General features: G+C 46.9%; 1 protein-coding gene across 1 annotated transcript in view; it reads right to left on the bottom strand.

Moving 5' to 3' along the window:
- Positions 1-22,645, bottom strand: part of LOC144114183 (protein turtle homolog A-like) — a 398,561-nt gene that overhangs the window by 55,214 nt on the left and 320,702 nt on the right. Inside the window, exon 9 of the mRNA XM_077647762.1 lies at positions 22,289-22,408. Within this exon, the coding sequence (XP_077503888.1) occupies positions 22,289-22,408 (120 nt within the window). The remainder of the gene's footprint in view (positions 1-22,288; positions 22,409-22,645) is intronic.

The raw sequence follows: 22,645 nt of genomic DNA on the forward strand, positions 1-22,645 counted from the left end.
TTCATGACTTCCATATGGCGGTATTGCAGTGGCTATTACGATACATCCTTACACAATAGAAAATTTATTAGTGTGGCTCCAGGCGAAAATTCTTTAGTTTTCCTACTGCTCCAGGGTGGGCGAGCACGGCCTCTCAGAAATGCGCAGTGCCAACACGTGTTGTGTGTCGCTCTCCCCAGTGGACCTTCTGCAAAACCTGGAAATCAGCTTTCCTGCACGGAGGCGAAATTCCTTTACCAATGCGGCGATTATCGCCTGTGGGGAAAATAATCAGATGCAGTCCTGAATTTCGGCTCCAGGCATACGCGGCCATGGTCGCCACACGTATTTTCCTTGTGATTGGGCTTGCTCGACAGGGCCGTTGAGCCAGGGTTAAAGTGCACCACAGACTATATGCCGCGCTGCTGGTGCCTTGGGCGGGAAGTAATGAGCACCTGCTCAGATCTGGGATGTGTCAAAGAACTGCACCTAATTTCTGCCTCAAATACGGGTCGCGCCGGCATGGTGAAGGAATTATTTCCAAGCAGTGAAGATTATTGGGTCAGTTTAGTGAAGGATGCACAGAGCGAATCGCGTGAACTAGAGAGTGAGATGAATTCTTTCTTCCCTGCTCTAGATTTTGTGTCTCGTCTTCGTTCTTTCTGGTGGTTTGCATGGTTTGGCGTTATTTCTTCACCAAATCCAGTATGCACCAACTAGCCCAAAAAGAGGCGTTAATTCAAATCTTGCACAGGAAAGTGTTCGGTGCTCTCTGTGGACAGTGTGCCTATAAATTCCACGAAACGGCACAGCTGTTTCATTAAAAATATTTCAGAAATAAGCAGCGCGGTTCGCACATTATGCACGTACGTGTATAGGAACGCTGCTCAGTACACAGGTAACAAAAAAATGCACAGCGTCCTCGGGTTGAGTGCGCAAAGTCGGGCGAAAGGAATCTGCATTTTTCACAAGGCCGCTCTGCGCATGCGCGCCTCTTCTCCTTCAGCTCCACTGGTTGAAAAGGAAACTGTCTGCTCCTGCTGCACATGAGCAGTTCATGTTAGTGACATGCGCACGCGAAAGATGCCGGCAGCTGTCAAGCACACACGCCACTTCGCAGGCGCAGCTGGTTTCTCCTGGAACCAGATCGCGCCGGCGTGTCTCACGTGCGTTTGTTTTCGACCAGTAGCAGACGAGTTTTCGCTGTGAAAAGGGCGGATTTTTTTCTTTGCGTTTTTAGGCCAGTTATAAATATCTCGGTTACACCTAAGTTTTTAATGTGGAGATCAAGGCATTGGTATCCGTCCCGCGGAGAGTCAGACGTGATGAAAAAGTATCAAGACCTAAAGTTAATCATTACCTCCTTTTCCTTCAGTAATGGCTGCCGGACTGAATGTTATTCACATTAGTCATCAATTTCACTACCACAGTCCGCATGAAAGAGGTGCTGGTATCGTCTTTAATTGGAATGTGTGGCTGAAATCTTAAAAGCTGCACATAATTTTACAGAATTTAACCGCACCCTTCTAGAGTATTAAATGTTTCGACAACGCTGCACACAAGACTGAACGCTCATTAAATGTCTTTTTGACATATGACTCCTGCTACTTAAGATTAGGGTGATTTCTTTTTTACCAAAATTGCAGCGCCGTCTGCTTTCACGTTAACGGTTTTCAAGTCGATTTACGATGAGAGCACTGCATAGATGGCCATAGCCGCCGCGACAGTTCCATTCGTTGTACGGCAATATAAATGTCATGGCCCTGATAATGTTAGCAAATAAATGGCAACATGCTATAGGAAAAATGTGAGACTTATTTGAATAACGCCTAGAATTCAGAAATAATACTGCAGCCTGGCGTAATACATTTTTTAACATCATTACGAATGCATAATGCAGGTGCATACAAATCGGTATTTATAGCAACATTTCTTCCGCAATTTCTTGTAAATCAGGATTGCAGTTTCCTTGCAAGCGCGGGCAACTCATGAAATAGCAAAAAAGAAAGTTTAACTTTTATTTCTTGCCCGCTTTGGCACAGCTCACTTCTACGTGCAAGCACTGAGACCGGGAACTCATAATCGTCGCTCGCTTCTTCAGTTTTCAATTAAATAAAGGCATTCTAAACGTGATATCCTGCGTACCCAGCGGTATAAATGATGAGCTGCTGTTCCTTCTGGCTAGCCTGGACGCGTTCTTATCCAGTCCTTCCGTGCACACTGGTGCACCCTACCACGCATCCTCAGTTTGCTCAACATCTGTTAATCCCGTGCCGGCTCATTATCCCGAGCACACTTTCGAGTCGAAACGCCAGTGCGCAGTCATGGCGCGGCACAGCGCGAGAAAAAAATAAATAAATAAAAAAGTGAAAGGAAGAAACCACGGTAAGCACCGGGCGTCCTCATTCATGCAGTAATGTTTCCGAAAAAGAGCACTCTGGGCAAATACTGTCACGTCGGGCATCGCTCTAGCGAATGGGGAAGGTCGCACGCTGGCGGCTACTGTGGAGCGCTTGCTGCGAACGCATGGATCGAAGGGCGTTTCTCGCAACTTCTTTAGGGCGAGCTCTAATTGAACCCACGAACCCGCCGTCCCGAGCGCTTATATTTATACGGCTGGAACAATATCCGTTCATTTTTTCTCGTGCGCACGCTTTCGTGTTTTATAGCGGAATGCACCTTTTATTTGTTGGAAGGGCTTGGCACCTGCTGCTCCCAAGACTTCTTGCCACGGTACACACGTTGCTTTTGCGTTGTAGATATGTGCTACGACCTTTTTAGTCTCAATGGTTAGGCGGAAGACTCATGAATATGAAAACCTTGCAAGCCTAATTGTTTTCGATCGCTAAATGCTACCATCGCTTCCGCTGGGTTACGATGTCATCACACTTTTATAGTTACTTGCTAAGGTACTATCCGCTTAAAACGCAATCCCTCGGCTCAAAAGCCCGTAATCCGCGTGCTAGGAGTGCAGGTGGCTGATTGCGGCATTATTCAGTGCAGCCCAGCGGGCAGCTTTCATAGGGCAGGGCTGCTGTCATAAACCGGCCGTGCGAATCGCACCATGCCATACGGCCGCACAGCAACGCTATTTCGTCAGCCTCGATTTCGCAGAAACACACGCTCCATTTTACGTTGCGAAATTTTGGGCGATGAACAAGCGCAGAGCTAGTTTTCAGCGTGGCAGTTCCAGCAAAGCCGCACATATTGAAATAGCCTGGTCAGCATGAGCGGAGGTGGATAATTACCCCACCTGAAAAACATGCAGCGCACCGCAAGACTCTTAGGACAGCGAGAGAGACAGGAAATACGCGAGCGTTCGTGCGTGTCCTGTCTTTTCATCGCTGTCCCTCGTCTTGTGATGCGCTGCACCAATATTTTTCACGGCATGTCACACCGACAAGCCCACACTGCCACGTTAGTCAACTACTCACCGCACGCTATACAAAACAGTTTGTGAATATGGCTTAAGAAGCAACGTTTTTCTCACCAGGACCACAAAATGTACGCAACAAGGATAAAAAACGCCATATTAAAATCTGAAACCCACTGTTCTTTAAGCTCCGCTCGGCGATCTACTGGCAAGAAAATTATGGGAGTCATGTCGCAGAAAATGATTCTGAGCGAATTAGCCAGCTCTGTCTGGCTCTTCATGACAAGAGTATTCTGCCTATAGATAGTGCAACGAGTGTGTCGCAAGCGGAATTTTGATTTGGCTGTTTACTGTTTCTCGAAGACAGCCGATATGTTTGCCTTGTTCTTTAACAAAATTGTTTTTTAACTGAGTGCTGCGAAAATATGTCCGGTACATTCGCCAAAGTATTCGCGCGATGAAAAACTGAGTGCCTATCAAAGCAGGTAGCCAAGCACGAACAAGAAACCCTGCTGCTGCGAGGTTCGCGCCTGGCACATTAAGCCTCGACCGCATCGTGCTCTAATGAACGTTGCGTTGTTACATTGTCCTACGAGATGAGCAATGGTTTCAGCGAGTCAAACTAAATGGCGTGCTAAATAACTTGAAAAAAAAAATCAGCTCCTAAGGGCACAAAACAATGCCTCATTTGCACGCGCCACCACGCTGCTAATGCAGATGACCTGTTTTCATTCCAAACTTGCATTCTGCGATGCGCTGTTAAAAAAAAAATTGATGGCTTGGTCTCGCGCTCGATAGTGGCCGTTCGCTAGTCGAGCACAGTAGCCGGCTCCATTTACAAACGATCATTTGTGGCAGCAGTACTTTCATTTTTGTTTTAACGGCTCTATTTTTTGGTTTATTAACACTGCGTTCGCACATGGGGGTTTGGAAGCTTGGAATTTTGTTTCATCTTACTTGATTGGCCCCAACACCTCCTCCCCCTTCCAAAAAACAAAAACAAAAAACAAACAGGTGATATCAAGGTGGCGGTGCTCTGTTGTCGCAAATGCACGGAATTCGCGATGCGCCGGGACCATCAGAAGCACGATTCGATCACAATTTTCGCCTAACACAAAACAAAAAAAACATCGTTTCTTTTTTTACTTTTGCGCTGAATATTACGCAATAAATTTTTTATCGCACGACAGACGAAGGCCCGACGATCTTCAAAAAAAAAATTCGAAATCGAACATTTCGACCAAATATACCACTTTATATGCCGCATCCCACTTATGCACGATATGTTTAGGCGCAGGTAACTGGACTGTCAAAGGCTGTCAAAGACTTTCAGGTTCTCTAACTTGTAGCCTGACGAGCCTCTTACCTTCCTTGTTTTCACCTGCCAATAACTGCGCGATTATTAATGATTAACAAGTGCTGCTAATGTGGTAGGTGCCGACAAAGACTGCTGCCTAAATTTGTTAATGACAAAATGTGGACACTTGTCTTTAGAACATCACTTGGAGTTACGTGCAAGGGGGTTTACATCCATGGTGAAAATCTGTTCAGCCACACCGCTCGGTTTTCATACGTACAATGGAATGCTTACGGCACCTGTAAAGACCAAAAAATCTCTAAAGGAGAGGACAAAGGTCATCGTCACCCTACAGATATTCAGTGCTTGAAGGATGCATGAGCGGCTGCCTACACGGCTGAAAAGCAAACGTGTGGCCTGGAGACATTTGGCGAAGACTGTACATTCCCAGATACAACATTTTATTCAGCTTGAACTAACCAAAAGCGTGCATAGAAATAGTGACGGGGAAGCAGCGATCTAAGTGTGAATCATTTCAATGTCATTTGGCGCTTCTAGGTTACGTCATCTGTCCACCAGAACACTAAACAAATGGCATTCCAGGACGTCTCGTTTCGTCAACGTGTGGTCACAAAATTTCTCGTCCAAAAGAAAATGTCATCCACGTAATTTTTTGAAAGCCTTCAGCTTGCTGACAATTTAAACTGTCTTAAATTGTTTAAATTTAAACGGTTTTAAATTGTCTGACCCCATCTTAATCATTTAAGATGGGGTAAGACCATCATTTAGTCTTAAGCATTTAAGATCAGCCTCGAATTGGTGACCCTCTGAGAACCGCGACAGAAGCCAACACGGATACCTCTGATATACACACTAAAGAAGACGGGCGATTAACAATAAACGAAATATCAATAATGCTTGACATGTGCAGCTTAGGAGATTAATAAAAAATACGTGACCCCAATTACTTGTACTAGCTGCGATCAAAGCCCATTGAACGAGGTCCACAAAGTTCAGCGCGAAACTGTCAGTTCAGAACTCCTGCAACGATATCGAAAATAAGATTCCCATATGGGGATTGTGGCTGGTGGTAAAAGCCAGTTCCACCATTTTGAGCCTCGAACAGAACAACAGAGTATAGATTGTCACCTATGAAAATTTTTGTCAACAAAGGAAGCATGAAATAGGCTGTCAGCGGCTAAACTCACGGCCGTGGTCTTCTGGGAACCGGAAGGTCTCATTTCTGTTGATTTCCTTCAGCCTGGGCAAATAGCAGATGCCGCTCAATACATTCAAACCTCTGAAAATCGTCGCGCATAGCGCGATAGGCGACCTGCAAGAAAAGTCATGTTACAGCATCACAATGCGTGCCGTCACGCTGCTCGCTGAACAAGGCAGAAACTGGGCATAATGGGATTGGAAACTCTTCTGCACCCGCCTTACGGCTTGATATCCTTCCTTTAAACATCCACCTGTTTGGACATTGGAACGATAAAATTCGAGGTCAAAGAACAGGGACATCGGAGGTGATCCTTGGTGCAGTGCGTCACCGCTTCTAAGAGACTGGAAGAATGATCTATCGGGGGGGGGGGGGGGGGGGGGGGGGGGGGGGTATTTACAAAGCTTCCCTATCGATTGGATAAATATCTTCTTTGAAATGAAGGCTCTCTGGAAAATGTAAATTATTCTGAAAAAATGAAGTTAATAAGTTTCGTTCTCAATAGCGCAGTTCAATAATCGGAAAAAAAATCCTGCTATATTACTTACAGTACGACCCTCGTGTAACAGCAGCAAAGGAGAAAATACCTCCAAGCCAGTTTTAGCATTTCCATTAGTACGATTCCTTAGACAGGACAGAGAACACACTGCGTCTTAGTTAATTTTTTTTTTTGCAGTGACACCTTCCAACCAGTGATTCAAAACGTGTGTTAGTTCAAACAGAAAAAAAAAGAACCTCGCCTGGAAACATCATGGACAGTGCGATGTACGGTACAGTGTGAAGCAAATGCTTCAGGTGCAGTGATGCTTGAATTTGTGAGCAGCCAGGCGAGTGTCAGCGAGCGCTGATGTCAGCCACAGCCTCACAATCTCTAACGCGCCGGCGCATCCATGACATGGGATCACGCTGGCCACAGAGCCGATCCCGCTCCATAGCATCAATATTCACTACTAATCAGTCATGGATCACTGGCTTGGGAACGTCAGCACGCAAGTGCTCCCACCGCTACGGTATATGACATAGTTACCCGCGAAGTTTGGAAGACTGATGACATTGAAAAAAAAAACTTAAAGCACAGAAGTAATCTGACAGAAACGATGAGAACGACGACGTGTGCGAGAACAACATCCATCAATGGCCAAATCGCTGCATGCTTATAACGATAGAGAAATTTTGTGAATTAAACCAACATGATAATTTTCAATACCATGCGCTTTTTTCATGTTATAAACCAGTCTACTAGGTTAACTGTGTTAATCAAGGTCTAGATGAGGATCACAGTTCTCTTTACTCTCCGTTACAATAAAAACGAAAATAGCCAATTTTCCTTCTCTTAGTGCATACATTTCCGTTTGTTTTTGATCATACCAGGTTTGGCGGAATAGTGCGATCCAGGAAAACCACAATCATTGAGATTTTATTGCAGCCTGGTTTATACCATGTTCACCAAAAAATCCGGCGTGGCCGTTGTTGTAGTTGTCAGCGTTGGTCGAAAAAAAGGCTACATCACACGTGAAGCAGCGGATTTTAAAAGTGATTAATTATTATAAAACTTATGGCTAAAAGGTCGCAACATGACTGAAACGTCATTAGGACAAGTAAACATATAAGTTAAGTGGATTGCGCTTTGAATAAGATTGGGGCAATTAGTCGGAAATCGAACCCCCGACACTTAGTTGCGAGTCAGACACGCTACCTCTAGTCCTCTCAGGCACGTTCTCATGGCTTGGTTACAGCGGGGCTTTATATGTGTGTCCTGTGGTCTCGCACATGATGATTGTGGAAACAGTGTCCGTGTCTGCGTGGGTAGACACGGACATGGGTCCCCGTTGACGGGACTCTCATACCCTTAAAAACCGCCGCGGTGGCTGAGTGGTTATGGCGCTCGGCTGCTGACCCGAAAGACGCGGGTTCGATCCCGGCCGCGGCGGTCGAATTTCGATGGAGGCGAAATTGTAGAGGCCCGTGTACTGTGCGATGTCAGAGCACGTTAAAGAACCCCAGGCGGTCGAAATTTCCGGAGCCCCCCACTACGGCGTCCCTCATAGCCTGAGTCACTTTGGGATGTTAAACACCCATAAACCAAACCAAACCAAACCTCATACCCTTAAAGGCGGGGCTTAAGTGTCCCCCAAATTTTAAGTACGATGTCTTGCACGCAACGCGTTCTTTAGTGGCTGCAGCGGACACTGCTTTGCTTAATCTTTGATCAACGTTTTTGTATATGTTTTAGTGATACAAAGTAACCCGAAGAAAGTCTGCTCGCGGCGTGTCCACAAGAACTCTCATATAAACATCCTCCTGGCCTTCCCTTTTCTTTCTTTCTCCACCCACTCTCCGAAGTCCGAGAATAAGAGTTGTCCGAATTCATTAAACTGGGCTTACCTTTCGTTCGGCCCAATTACTTCCCATGCTCTTAGCCTACTTTCCCCGTGAACAACATCTGCCCCCGCGCTGACTCCACGCGGCCAGTGCCAGTGGGTATTTCCAGCACGAAGGAATTACCTGGGGCTGCCGGATCGCACCAATGATTCCAGCCTAAGACGGCAGAGTTTTCCCCTATGCATCCGGTGGTTGATATAGCGAGCTCCATTAAGGGATTAGTGATGAACACGTCCGATGGTAGGAGTACCCGCTTATATCCAACCAGGTAAACACAGCACTTTTTTTTGCTTTCTTTTCCCTGGGCGCTGCTTGTAGCCATCTTTAGATCCCAAGGTCTTCACCTCGCGTCTCCACCATGAGAACCTTAGCCCCGCGAGAAGGTGGCGCCCCCACTCACGTTATTTAAGAGAGCTTCCAGTACCTTTCCACGAGTGCTGGTGTGATCAGCTTACTGGGCTTTATATATCTGCCACTATCGCCTTATAAATTACCGATGTTTTTTTTTTGTCGCATTTCTCGATGTTAGTGCTGTGACTTTATTTTATTGGGAAATCATCAGGCATGTGGGCGTGAGACTTAGTGTGCCTAATTACTTCCGCCGGCAAAATCGCAATCACATAAGCTTTGCCATTGCCGAGCGCAGTGCCATCGCGGCGGTAACGCTCTTTAGCACCGATTTCTCGACGAAATGTTTACACGATAGCCGCGGCGGCTGCATTGGGGATTATTGTAGTCTAGAACACAGTTGTAGACTTCTAGTCTAGAAAATTCTAACCTAGAGCACAGAAAATTATCTTAGTTAATACCTCGTCCTACTACAGTAAGTGATGAACAATGACGCAGCCAAGTTAACTAAGCAGCGGTATCACAAGGATTATTAAGGTGAGTCAAGGCAGTAGCTGCCCCTCTTTATGTTCGGTTGTTCGTTTATTACGTCGTGAGTGATGGGACGTGAGCTGCGAGGGTATATATAAAACTTCTGGGAGACAACAGCTAAACTCGACCTTCTGTCTTGCATCCCTAAAGTATGTGGCTTGATGAGTCGTATCAATATTGCTCCAGTCATTCGTACATTTTATTCCGGGGTCGCCATCGGCGTCCGTCTGACAGCTGTTAAATTTACCGTGCTCACCACCCCTGTACTCGATAACCATTAACCTGACCTTCAACTTGTACCTCTTGGATGCCAGCGACGATGCCGCTAAGTCATTCTGTTCCTTATCAGGCACTTTCATTTTATAATATAGCCTGTAACCACTGCCGCCTATTGCAAATGCATGCCGAACTCGCGTAAATGACCAAAGTATGCCCAGGTGCTCTACATACATCGTGCATGCTGTGCATGTGACTCCTGGGCTGTGCAGGCCGCCCACTGCATGCTGCATGCGCGTGCGTACTGTGTGGTATTCTGTCACATCCCTAAGCGCGCGTATTCGCGCAGCAGCGACAGGGACTGGAATCGCAAATTTTGAGTACGCAAGCTAAGGTTTCGTCTTTTTCAGACTCCGGGTTCCTTTCAAGATGCGTGACTTGCGCATACTATCCGCTTGCCAGTTGTCTATTCTTCTCTTTGTCCCCATCAAGGGAGTGTAGGGTATAAAAGTGGATGCATGCCTGGCTAACCTCTCTGCCTCTTATCCCTTCTTTGTACCCAGTTCATCGCACATCAAAGGGCGATACACGGCCGGCAATATTTTGTAAAACCTAAGAGCACCGGCAAATGCCAGCGTCTTGCTCGCCGTTTCCTACTCTCCTGAAAAGAAAAGAAGGCCAAGCTTCGTGTGGCGCCTGAAGATACAGGCTTGCCCTTCTCTTCCCCTTCGTTCGCGTAGCAAGAAAGCGGTTCCCGCTATGCCCTATTCTTTTGTCTCGTCAAAGCAAGGAAGGAAAGCCCCGCACAAATGATTCGCGAGAAAAATCCGTGCGCTCGCACTGAGACGCGCTCGGACTGGAAAAGTAGCGGGCCGAAAAGAGAGCGCCTCCGGGCGCTCAACGAGCGGCTGAATGACGCGCCACTAGGAACGATGCGGCTGCATTGCGCGCACCGAGCAGCGCGTGAGCCGCGGCCATACCCGTCACTGCCACGCTCCCGGATATATATTTGTTAATTTATTTATTTTTTATGCTCTCGGGGAACCGAGGCCCCTGAGAAGCCGCTGTCACTCATCTGTCTGGGCGGCGTGGGTTCGGAACAAGGAGAGAGCGAAAAACACAGACAGAGAGAGAATCGCACTGCTCGCCAACGAGTGTGTGCTGGGCTCTGAAATGCTGGCCCAATATGACAAGATCCTGAACCGGAAGAACAAAATCAATCCAAATGGCAGCTGCAAAAGTCTGCTGCAGTTAACGGCACATCTATATCAGATCAATTCACCTATAAACTGATAGTGGTTGTCCCCTTCGGTACGGAGGTAGCAGCATTGCAGATTAAACTTGTACAAAAAAAGAAACACGCAGCGCCAGAAAAAAAAAAAACCTGTGCGTTGCTTGCAAAACTAGGAAAGTAACGAACTAATTAACAGATATGCGTACGTGTTTTCTTATTTCAGCGACTCTAACTTTGCTCATAGCAGCATATTGTCCTCTATACTACCTACGGGGTTAGAGGTTTTCAAACTTTAGAAACACTAAAGTATGAAAGCCCCAAACCCTTTAGAGAGGATGCAGTTCGCAAAACTGGCAAGACTAATTATTATACGTAAGGTAAACGACAAAAGCAACTATAACATGCAAAGGATCAAAGAAACGAGTGATTGGCAAAATTTAGATCTATGTCTTAACGGATTAGGAGGACATTGCCATTACAGATATGAATAAGATAGTCAAAATTGCTGAATAGTTTTGACCTATTTTTTACACAGTTTTTATTTTTGATAGCGCTGTTTATTACCTCAGGGCATAAAGGGTTAAGTAAAAAAAGGGCGGGGGGGGGGGGGGGCAGGTGGGGCTATATGAATGAGGAAAGGTACTCAGAATTCTTCACAGGAAAAGTGAAAAAAAAAACAATCAAGAAGAGTGTCGGGAAAGAAGTCACAATTTCTCCTGTGCTGTTGTGTTTACAAGAGGTATTCGCAGAACTAGACTGCGAACAGCTGAGAATGACAGATAATGAGGAATATTTTAATAATATCTGATTTGCTGCTGACATTGCCTTGCAAAGTATCTCGGGGGCGGAAATGCAAAGTATGATTAAAGACCAACGAAGGCAAAGCATAACGTTGGTCCAAAAATATATACGAAGACATCTGAAGTAATGTATGACAATCTCGGAAGGGAACAACAGTTTACGGTAGGCAGCAAAGCACTGGAAACGCTAAGGAAGGACACATGCTTTTGACAGGCAAGAGTAAAGTATATAAGCTATACCTTGCCGGAACTAATCTACAGGGCCGAAACTTGGAGGCTAACGACAACGATTCAAATCATACTGAGGACAGCGCACTAATAGGGCAGAGTGATTCAGGGAACAAACACAACTTATTGACTTCTTATTCGAAATCAAGACGAAATGGGCATGGGCAGGACATGTGTTGTGAAGCCATGGTAACCGATAGTCCCTAAAGGTAACACAGTGTAATAAGGGAGTAATTACTCATTTACATCCACCCGAGCGCAGTGAATTCCAAGAGAAGGCAAGCGCAGCTAGGGGCGTCAGATATTTAAGTCAGGCTTGTACCTATCTTCTCAATTAGAAGCAAACAATCCGTGCACACCTTTTCTAAATACCAAAAGGAGAAATTATAGTGAAAACAATGACTTGTCTCAAGGCTTCACAGGTTGCAGAGCTGCTTTCTGTCCTGTCTACTTAGTTCGAGATTCTATTTTCGGTTAGACACAACGACTTAAACTTCTCCATTGATCAAGTTTCAGTGGAGCGTCTATTGCAAGGCTCTCAGGCAACCGCTGTGATCGAAGGGCGCCAGAACAAAAGTCCCTATTGGTTAGGTGGTCCCTTGTACCGACACTTTATAACTGACTATCGCCGAGGCGCCTAAGGAGCCTGAAATGATTTCGTGAGGTTGTCAGCCAAGCAAAACCTCCGCCTGGAACGGTTCGAAACGGTTTTTCATCTCGGCAGCAAAAATGTACTCTAGTGAAAAAGAAAACTGCCAAGTTCATGGACTTAACGAGTATGTGCTGCGTGTAAAAAATAGGCTCATCCTAGGCATCACTTTGATCTCAGTTGTCAGCGGTGCAGATTATTTCCGCTTCGTCCTAAAATTCAGAATTTTACACCACGCGTGTGGTGATGTACCGACTAGCCCTGACTTCCTCGCTTCGTTTTGAATAACGCTTGCGTAGCGCTAGCGCTAAACTCATGGCGAGGGATTCGAAGTCAGGGATTTGCCGCTGAAGGAGACTGAGGAGATGAGGTAAGAACGGGCTGGGTTTTTTGTTGCGGCGAACTTTTTACCCAAGCAACCATTTTTCATAACAGCTACAGTGAAGAAAAGATAAGTAAGGCAAACAGTGCGGCTCAAATCTCCCATAGCTACCTAGCATGGCTAAGGCGTGGCTTTGAGGCAACCGCCAATTATCCTTCTTGCCCTTGTGGTTGAGTAATCACAATGCATGTGGCGAACAAGTGCTGCAATATACAGGGAAACGCAATCAGAAGTGGTGTCCGGGCTCTGAATGTCGGCAGTTGTTGTTACAAACCATGACGTAAACGCATGGACGCGAAGACCTGCATTCCTGTTGCCGCAAAACAAAACCAGCCGTAATGTCATCCCGCTATGCGTTGTGTGGGGTTGGTCTGCAAGGCGTTGTCAGAAGCCCGTAAGTGGAGGAGCCAAAGTACAGCTTCTTCGCAGAGGACAACGACCGCGCCGCAATAGGAGCTGCTCGATGCGTGTTAGCTCGTAGGCTGCCAAGCCTAAATAACAGACTCTTCAGGGCTGCGATAGCCTTGTAACCTTAGTCCTCTGTCTTGGATGGTCCTCTTAAGGTGCCGGTGCCGATCATTACAGTGCGTAGTAATGCTTGCCGACTGCTATCTACTGCCGCCTCAAGTAGGCCCACTGCTACCAGGTGCCTTACGGGGAAGCTCCACGGTGGAAAGAAAAGCAGTGCGATGATCGCTGCGATTTTTTTTTCACCAGACGCTTCTCGTTTCTTTTTCTCACTATTAACCTCGCCGACTCGCTCACAATGATAGTGCGCCTGCTCGTTAAAGGACAAACCACTCTTGAATGTGTGTAATAATGCAGCATAAACTATTACCGAGATGAAAAGAGTGTTTGCAGTTCAGCCTCATCACCGCAATTCTTACAGAGAAGCGCTGCAGCGGGCCGTGGTACACCAACTCATGCTATTTTTGCAGGTATAAACATTACATGTTACAATGGCTCTGTTACCAGGCTTCAATAATAGTGTTTTGAAGATTCTATACCGTATACGTTTGCTGGAAGGAAAATGAGCTTCCTTGTGTCTACGTACAAACCCCTGGGCTAATTAACGCGCGTCTTACGCTCCTTTTGTCCACCTCAGTAAACTATTTTGCACATATGCTAATGCTGACCCATCATAAAGTTTCAGAAAGGGGCATTGTTCAGGCAGAATTTAATCATGGCTCATTAAACCTAGTTATGCGCAAATTAGCGAACTTTGCAACAATCCACATGACAGTGATAGCTAACAATGCCAACTGGGTCTACTACCGTGGGGACATTGTTTCGCGAGTAATTAAGGGCATCATTGTTCTTGAATATACCGTATACACAAGAGAAATGATAAGCGAGCAGAGCTACAAGCCCCGAAGACTGAGCTGTTGTTAGGAGTTGTCATTTTGGGCACACTATGCCGCTTTACCTCGTATTGAAGTCGTGTTACGTTAGGAATGTCGTTGTTCTGGCGTCGCTGTGACGGTACCAGTTCGGTAGATCTTCACATTCGGTTTTTAGCCATAGCGACAACAAAACAAAATGCCAAATAAAACTCAAAGACTGGGAAGTTTACGATCGCCCTCAAGTTTAGCAAGAGAGAATTGCACGAGATAATTTAGAGAATAGATTCTTCCTCAGAATCTGCATCACCTTCACTCGTGAGAAGTGCGGCATTTGCTACTTGAACGCGGCAGTAAAATTATAGCCATACATGTGCCAGCCATTATTATTACTGAAGAAATTGTATGACACTAGTGGGCTCGTGAGACGAAGCAGTTGGAAGTAACATTATCAAAGTGTCACCGAGAACCACTCGGCAGAAAAAGCCTTAAATGGGTGGCTCAAAAATTTAGGGCCAGTTTCACAAAGGATCTCAAATGTAAGAACGGTCCTTGATGTTGTGTATATCTAAATTGCAATCATGAGTGGCCAGAACTAATGACTGACTAGTATCAAAGTTCTACAACGCTAAAGGTCTTTTGTTAATGAATGTAAAATGTATAGTGCGCTTAAGCTTCGCCTTTGAGAGTAGAACACGATAGCGTTATCGGGTTCCGTTCGCATCGCCTGCTCAGTTACCCAAATCCTAATTAGCATACTCATAATTACCCATGTACGCATCAGTACATGCCTCGTAAGACACTTCGCTCAGTCAAAGAGCGCAACGCATTCACTAGGTCCACATTTATCCAGCTTCAGGCAACGAGCTTTCGTGGCCCATGGGTAACGCGCCCATCTCGCAAATCTATAGTTCTGGGCTCGATTACCACCAATACACAATTTACGCCAACTTCTCTTCAGCTCAATTTTATTAGATCGTTACTTTCATCGGGATTTTTCGCTCACGGCCAACGACGACGACACCGGCTTTACTGGGACGCGGACCCTTCACGCTCCCGCGTTAGAAAGCATACAGTGCCTAATAGAAGGTGGGCAATGAGTTTGGCTTGCTTCACTCTCTCCATATCATGGAGAAACAGGATGAGTTTGACAAGAATTTAATTATTGAAAATCTTTTTGGCCTGGTGTTTCGAAACTGCACTGCATCCTTGGGTTACGTGGTTTCGAACGACCGGCACATAAGCACCCTGGATACGCGCTTCTTCGGCACGCCGGCTCGTCTGAACCATGCGGGTATTATTTAACCGGTTACAGCGGGCACTGTGTGCATCAGACGTCGTTTGCTGGCGCCCGCTTCGGGGGGCGTGCAAATTAAATTACTTCAAAGCGTCACGCTCCAACAGTCGTTGAATGAATGCATGGAACGGCAGGTTGGCCAATTTTCGCTCGAGATTCGCTAAAGGGGTCGCAGCCGGATCGCTGGCCTAGGAAGGCACTCGAGCCTATGCAGGCGCTGGGCGCAATCTGATTGCGCTAATGGCTTCTATTTCTACGCAAGACTGCCGGGATAACAAGATGCACGAAAAACAGAGAAATGCACCGCAAGTAAGCCGCCTTGTGTGAACGCCATGGGCGGAAGGAACGCGAACGCCGTCTCCTGCGCGCTACGATAAGCTAATGTAGTTTTAACGAAATGCAAGCCCAATCAGAATGAGGCTGCGTTGGTGTTTTAATTACGATTGCGCTAATCGCGCAACACAGCACCGACTGGTTCAATATACAACGAACAAACTTCATTACAGCACCGCAATCGGCGCAGGGCGGGTGCGTGGCATTTTCTGAGGGTCTCTTCGGTTATCCTCGCTTCTTGTTCCGCTGGTTCTAACGTAGAGGGACAAGGAGGCAATAGAAAGACGGGGCTATAATGCTCGCGGGCTCAGTAGAAAGAGTGACGCTATCGTGACCGCACAGAGTATGAGGTCCGTATTTCGAAAGAGACTGGCTGTTTTGTTAGCCTCACGCAGAGTACACGATGCACTTTCCCTCATCACATGTTCTGCAAAGTAAGCGAAGGATATGTGCATAATGGTAGTGTCATGTGGAAGAGCAAAGCCGTCCATGATAATATCGTCGTAGCCCATCGTTTTGTAAAATAGCTTTCAGTCTACTTCTAATATTTAATTTTTCTTTCATGGTTCTCAGCCAGTTCTGAAATGCATGAGCTGTTTTGGCCGAGACTCTTCTTTGTACGTGCTTAGAGGGATGGCTAGCAAATTTTCTTGTGTGCCGCGGCTTCGGCCACTTCTTAGACTGGAGAAATAGTATAAAAAGGAAAGCACCTGTTGACTGTTTGGTTGCCCACTGCAGAGGCATTTCCGGTGGTCACAGGTTAAACCTCTACACAAGGTTGACATATTAAAGTGCCTTAACTATATAGCGCGGATGGTACGTGAGCGCACATCACCAGCGGGGGGAAAAAAAAGGCAGGAAATGATGGAGTGCAAGCGCATGCGTGGGTCCAGTCATTTCAGATAGTAACCCAATTGCCACGAAAGCACGTAAGCCGTGCACTCCTTCTTGTCTTTTCTTCCTTCCCTCTCTCTTCCACTGATTACGCTACAGAGCGGCGGGTAGAAATCTTCATTTGTAAGGGCTGCCCGGACACTTTAATGAGTTGTAATCAATCCACGGGTGCACATATGCGCTTCCGGAGAGGTGCGCGGGGAGACGTGCAAGTAGTTCTGCGCGTTTTTAACGGCAACGCACTCGATGAGCGACGCACGTGTTTCATTAAAAACAAAAGTGTGTGCCGGGAAAGCTCGCTCTTCACTTACATACACCAATTAGGTTTCATAGTCATCTCTCCTCATCACCCCCAGACACAGCACGCGACCGGTGACTAAGTGCGTGCTGCTTTACACTGAGCACCAAGCTGTTCGCCTAATATGCAAGAAGCACAGAATTCTGAAGGAAAGAAAAAAAACAGGACCAGAGAGGATAGAAAACGAATGCAGAGATATAAGATGATACCGTTAACGCCAATGCGGAAATGAAGCATCTGTACGCTCTCGTTTCTTGGCCTTGTTTCATGCTGCCATTTAATGCAATGAAAATAGTTCGCGGGGTGTTCGCCGCTTCGTTACTGAAACACGTTAACCGCGATGCTGACATGGAACAGCAAAGAAGATCTCTTGGTTCGTCCCACTCACGTGTTTTCCTTTATTTGTGCTCGCTTCTCGGAATCTGCTCTTTTGGTTTGCCTACTTTTTTCCTTCCCCTTTTATAGCCTTTCTATGTAACTTTTTTTTTTCGCTGCTTTCGCAGCCAACACCGAGAGGAAGCCACTAATGATTAGTCAGGGGCTAATGCAGAGCGAGTTCGGTTCTCCTAGTAAGGCTAACAAGACTAACACAGCGCCTATTGGGTGATGAAATTTGAAATTTAGGTGCTGCCATAGACACAATACACAAATGGACAGAAGGACACACACCACAAGCGAACGGTTCTCCATGCAGGGTTAAATACGACAGAGCACGTATCTCATTAAGGAGGCGAGAGAAGAAAACTCATAACATGCTCGCCTAGTAGAAGACCTCATAAAGGGCAAGGCCCGGTCATGACTTCGTTGTGAAGCCATGACCGGGCCACCGGCGGGGTTCCGGCAGGTTACTGTCATATCAGAATTGACGAGTGTGTCCGACCTCTGGAGGCATCAACCGCAGGCCGTATGTCTGTTCCATGTCTTCTGAGTATGAAAGCCAAGACTGGGAAAAATAAATCGAATCCCGGAACGAAGGGCGGATTTAGGCATGTCATTATTGAATCCAGTACCTTTGCGTTGTCAGAGGATCTTAAGTAAAGACAGCACACGACATGAACCAACAACATTTTTTTTAAATCCAGATGTCTCAAAGTGATCGCTGTTCTTTTTTTCGAGAGAACGCACAAACCGCTAGGAACATAGGAGCCAAAATTATGAAAGAAATATTTGAAGGTTTAATCATTTCTATCACAGAAATTTTTATTTTTCTCTACCTACATTAGCGTGTCTAGCGTGGCTCAGGCTCAACACATATATTACATTAGCACTCTTGTGTAGACCTCTTCCAATAGAAAGCTTAGCGTCGTCGGTAGCTATATCCTTTACCAGAAATAATGAAAATAAATAAGCCAGCTGGCATACCTTGTACCCAGAGCTGGCGTGAAGCAGGAGTTCCAAAACTCTAGGCCGCGTTAACATCCAGCGCACGCAACTCTGCAGACTGTAGACCGCACCTAGTTGTCAGCGTCCAGGCCTGAAACTGGGCTGAGTGTTGTGCGGTGTCCCCTCCCTGCCTACCTTACATGCGGCGTGGCTTGGCCGCAGGTTGGAGTGTTGTGTTAGTGCTTCGTATTATTCTACATCACCTAGGCATTATGGATGACGCTGAGCAAAAATACCTCGTTCACGCGGGACTCGCAGTTTTTGTGTGTCTCCTCACCGTTTGTTTTCTCAGCGGATAGATTCCGATGCTCCGAACGAGCAAACTTCGACGGGCACGTTAGTTCTTCGGTGAGCCCCGTCTGTCACCCACTCTAGCACTAACTCTCCAAGGTATTGCTGCTTTTCTTCCTGAGTGGAAGATGCTTCAATTTGAGTGAGCTGCTAGGTGACGTACACTCCGGTCTTTATCGCTAACAGTTCGCCAGCAAGGTTTTGAGGGTCCAATAAAACAGTTCCCGGCTTGGCGTGATAAAACGTGGCGCTCGAATGTTGCAATGTACGAACAAGCAACCTGCAGCGGCAAAATGCAAAAACTGTCAGCGTGCTAAACGCCATGTCGATGTACGGTAGAGAACTCGACGTGGCCGAAATTAATCCGGAGCCCTTCACTATGGCGTCCCTTTCTCTCTGCCCCATGTGGCTCTCCTTCATACCTTCTCTCTCGGCGCTGGTCCCCGAAGAGAGCGGCCATTAATGCGCCTTTCTTTCCTTCGTAGAAAATTTGCGTTTGACATAGCTGCGCCGTGGACACCATTTCCATTCAGTTTCAAAGGAAGGCCACTGATGCGCAAGGAGAAATGTAAAGCGAAAATTCACGGCAGAATAGCCATATCTAAACTTAATAGACGGCATGTTCAAGGTACAAATTAGTGAAGAGAGCGGTCGTACAATCAACTTAATTTTCATTTATCGAGATACTTTACACGTACATTAATCACAGGGGGAGCTGATTATTTGAAACACTGAATTTTTATCTCATTTTTTTATCTCATTTGAGCGCTAACGTCGTTCATCTGTCAGAGAAAGAGTACACAGGTGATAGTTGCATGAATTAGAAGAAGCATTAAAATGCGGCTAACAAATTCAAACAGATGCAAGCCCCAATGTGTCTAACAAGTTCCAGAAGAGGAAGCTAATTTAAGAAAGCTATGCCACTTCTCAATGCTTTCAAGGACACCCTGCAGGTCCATAATACAAAGGCTTAAATTAGAGGCCTTCTGCACCTGCCAAAAAGGCACAGAAAGCAGGATATCTTTCATATCTTTGGGCATACAGCTGGCGGCGACAAGCAGATTAACCAAATCACGGCGTGCTGCTGTGTGCTAAGGCAGAGGTTTGCTTTTTTCACACCCTTTCTACTCCATTTTCGGTGCAGGTGACACACTGAGAGGATCAGAGCTGCTTTGCCATGACGCAAATAGTTGTACGAAAAATGTCGATATATAAAAAAGTAAGCCAACACGTTGTACGCGGCGCCTGCTATGACTAGGTGTCCGCCACGCTCTGCGTCACACGTGGGAGAGTTTAATCGGTGTTAAAACACGTTATGGAAGGCGGTCGTTAACAAACGAAACGCTTTAAATCGTTCATTTTTTGTATTTTTGTTCGAAGGCATGAATTAGCAATTGCTTTTTCAACCAATAAACACCAAAGCATGTATGGCTGCCTCCGAATTATTCCTCATGAGAAACTCAGCGCCTGGCGTGTTAAGCAGGATTCCTCTTTCAGTCCATGGAAGTTACCAGTGAGTAAAAAACAAACAGAAAACACGGCCGCTTGCTAGGCGAAATGAGTACTTTCCTGGGACGCCATTTTTCTGGAAGTTTATCGTTCCAGAAAATGTATATAGTTTTCACAAAACCACTCGGACGGAAACGAATCGCGGAAACGCCGTCACACGGTTAAGCCGGTAAGCCCAGCATTCTGAAGCGAAGAGCGCCTGCATCGGAACGCTCGATGTCGCAGAAAAAAGGTGACAACGAAGTATTGAGCCGTGGCTGGAGGTCGCATGAGCGCGAAATGCGTAGAAACGATGAATTGGTGGACGCGCCCCTAGCGACGAAAGTGCTACGCTGCTCAGCATTCAGCGCCGGGAAACAGCTTTCGTCGCAGAATAACAGCCAAGGTTACGGACGACGCGACGGCGCGTTAAAGTGGTGGATAAGCCGAAGCGTGCGCAAGAGAAAATGCGGAAATTTCGCAATCACTCAGGTGAGCGTGATAAAGACGCCTGATGGATTAAGGCACAGTCGAACCCACTTTCAACGGCCACAGTTATAACGAACGCTCGCTTATCACGAACGAGGGTGGCGTTACCGTCAAAGCATGTATTATGGATATGGTACCGCATCTCCGATAAACCGAACAGCTGTGACTGCACCACTCGCTTATAACGAACGAGGCGCAGTACACTTGCCGTCGAAGTCAAAGAAAGCGCGCTTCCCGCCAGCGCACAGACCGAAGAGCGTCTCCCAGCCCCCAATCTCTCCAAAAGAAAATAAATGTGGACCCTCCACCCCCACCCCCTCAAAAAAAAGAAAACAATAAAAAAGGCGGCACTGAAAGTTCAGTTAACAGCCGGCCAAGCGCGCCAAGACAGGCTAAAGGTCAATCGAAGCGTGCGCGTCTGCCGGCTGGGCAAAGCGTTTTAAAGTGAAAGCAGAAGCGTGACAGGGGCAGCGTTGAAAGCGAAACTATGCACACGGCCGGTGATCAACCAGTGGCAGCAATATGAAAAGTTAAAATACATGTCACGAGTTTCAGGGGCAGCGTTGAAAGCGAAACTATGCACACGGCCGGTGATCAACCAGTGGCAGCAATATGAAAAGTTAAAATACATGTCACGAGTTTCTGCTAGCCCATCCGGTCACGTAGCGTGCGTTGCTTACCCAGTTGGATGCCCGCCTTCTGTGCGGATGCCACGTGCAGGCACCGCTCAGACGGCAACCTGTCTGCGTCACCCGTGTGCAGAGTGGTCGAGCAGGCCGCACAAATCAATGAAATTGAAATCAGACTGTACCCGATGGTTTTTGGGTAAAGCGCTGGTTCCCACCTAGTTGGTAGGTCTATGCGTCTCTACCTCGGCACAAAGGTTGCTTCAAGCACCTAGCAACTGCAACGAAGTTCCATTTAATTTGGATTCCAGTGTGCTGCTCGCGCGCTTTACACAAGGGTGGTACATGCTGTACGAGGAAAACACTCTGCTGCACACATGCGCTGCGGTCACTTCGTCGCTGCATCCTTACAACTCTGTCGAGGATTGAAGACAAGGATCCCGGCCTACCACCTGTAGCCCTGAGCTCCTCAATCGCTATCTGTATTATTGCGTCCCTAAAGCAAGGCTCTCGGCCAGGAGCATATTACCGCGTCACAGAGCTTACCAAGCGGCTTGATAGGGCCTGCTTTGAAGAAAGAGACGTGCACAAGAGACCTCTTAAAGAAATAAACGCCACTATTGTCTGAGTGTCTGTTTTGGCTGCAATAGCGCGAGCCCACCTTCTACGATCTTCGGATACAATGAACGCAATCCGCCTGACCGTCGGGTTCATTATAAGTGGGCGCAACTCTATCGCACCCCAGTCAGGCGCCGCGATTGGTAAGCAGTTAAGGCGATACCCATGTGAGTATGCGGTCGTAGGTTCTGTTCCGGGTCGCCGCCACGGCTATACAGATCATTTGCGGCGAATCGAGGAATTCCTGGCTGCTGACGTTTCAACGCGTGCCAAAGGCTTCTGGTTGCTGGAATTGATCCGTAGTGAGGATCCATTGCAGTTACCTCGGCTTTCTTCCTAGCCGGCAGTGGCGTTCTGAGAGGCAAATAGCCCTTTTTTTTACAATTACGTTGTCACGGAAAGCGGTGCACACTGCCATTCCTGTACTGTCTCTCATTCGTTCTCCGCCTGTTTGTTCTGGCGGATTGACGATCGCCAGACGGAGACCGCAATGGTGCAGAAAAAAGGATCCATGCGACCGCGAAGCAGGCACAGCAAACAGAGAGAGCAAGAGAAGAGGGAAGCGGATTGTATCGCGCCTCCCGGCGGCATACTCAGAGCCCCAGGGTCTGCAGCGGACGGTACGAGGCCCCGTTGGCAGACCACCTGCACGGCTGATGAGGTAGCGTTCCAAACGCTGCAGTTGTACCACTTGCGGGACAGCCACGTGTTACCTGCGTAGTGGGTGCCAGAGTAAGAAAAGACATAACAAGGCTTTTATTTTTTTGGTGGGTCTAGCGACAACCATTTCCAGTATTTCCAGTTTTATACGAAGGAAGCAACTTATTCATTCGTGCTCCTCATGCAGCTTAGGGGAGCTTGTGAGCATGTAGTGGCAAGGGCACGTGGAAATGTCAGGTGCTGTCACTGAGGGGGTGAGGTTGAAGTTCCCGAAAGTGAATAACTCTCAT

The sequence above is a fragment of the Amblyomma americanum genome, chromosome 1, assembly GCF_052857255.1.
Source record: "Amblyomma americanum isolate KBUSLIRL-KWMA chromosome 1, ASM5285725v1, whole genome shotgun sequence".
Classification (NCBI taxonomy): Eukaryota; Metazoa; Arthropoda; class Arachnida; order Ixodida; family Ixodidae; genus Amblyomma; species Amblyomma americanum.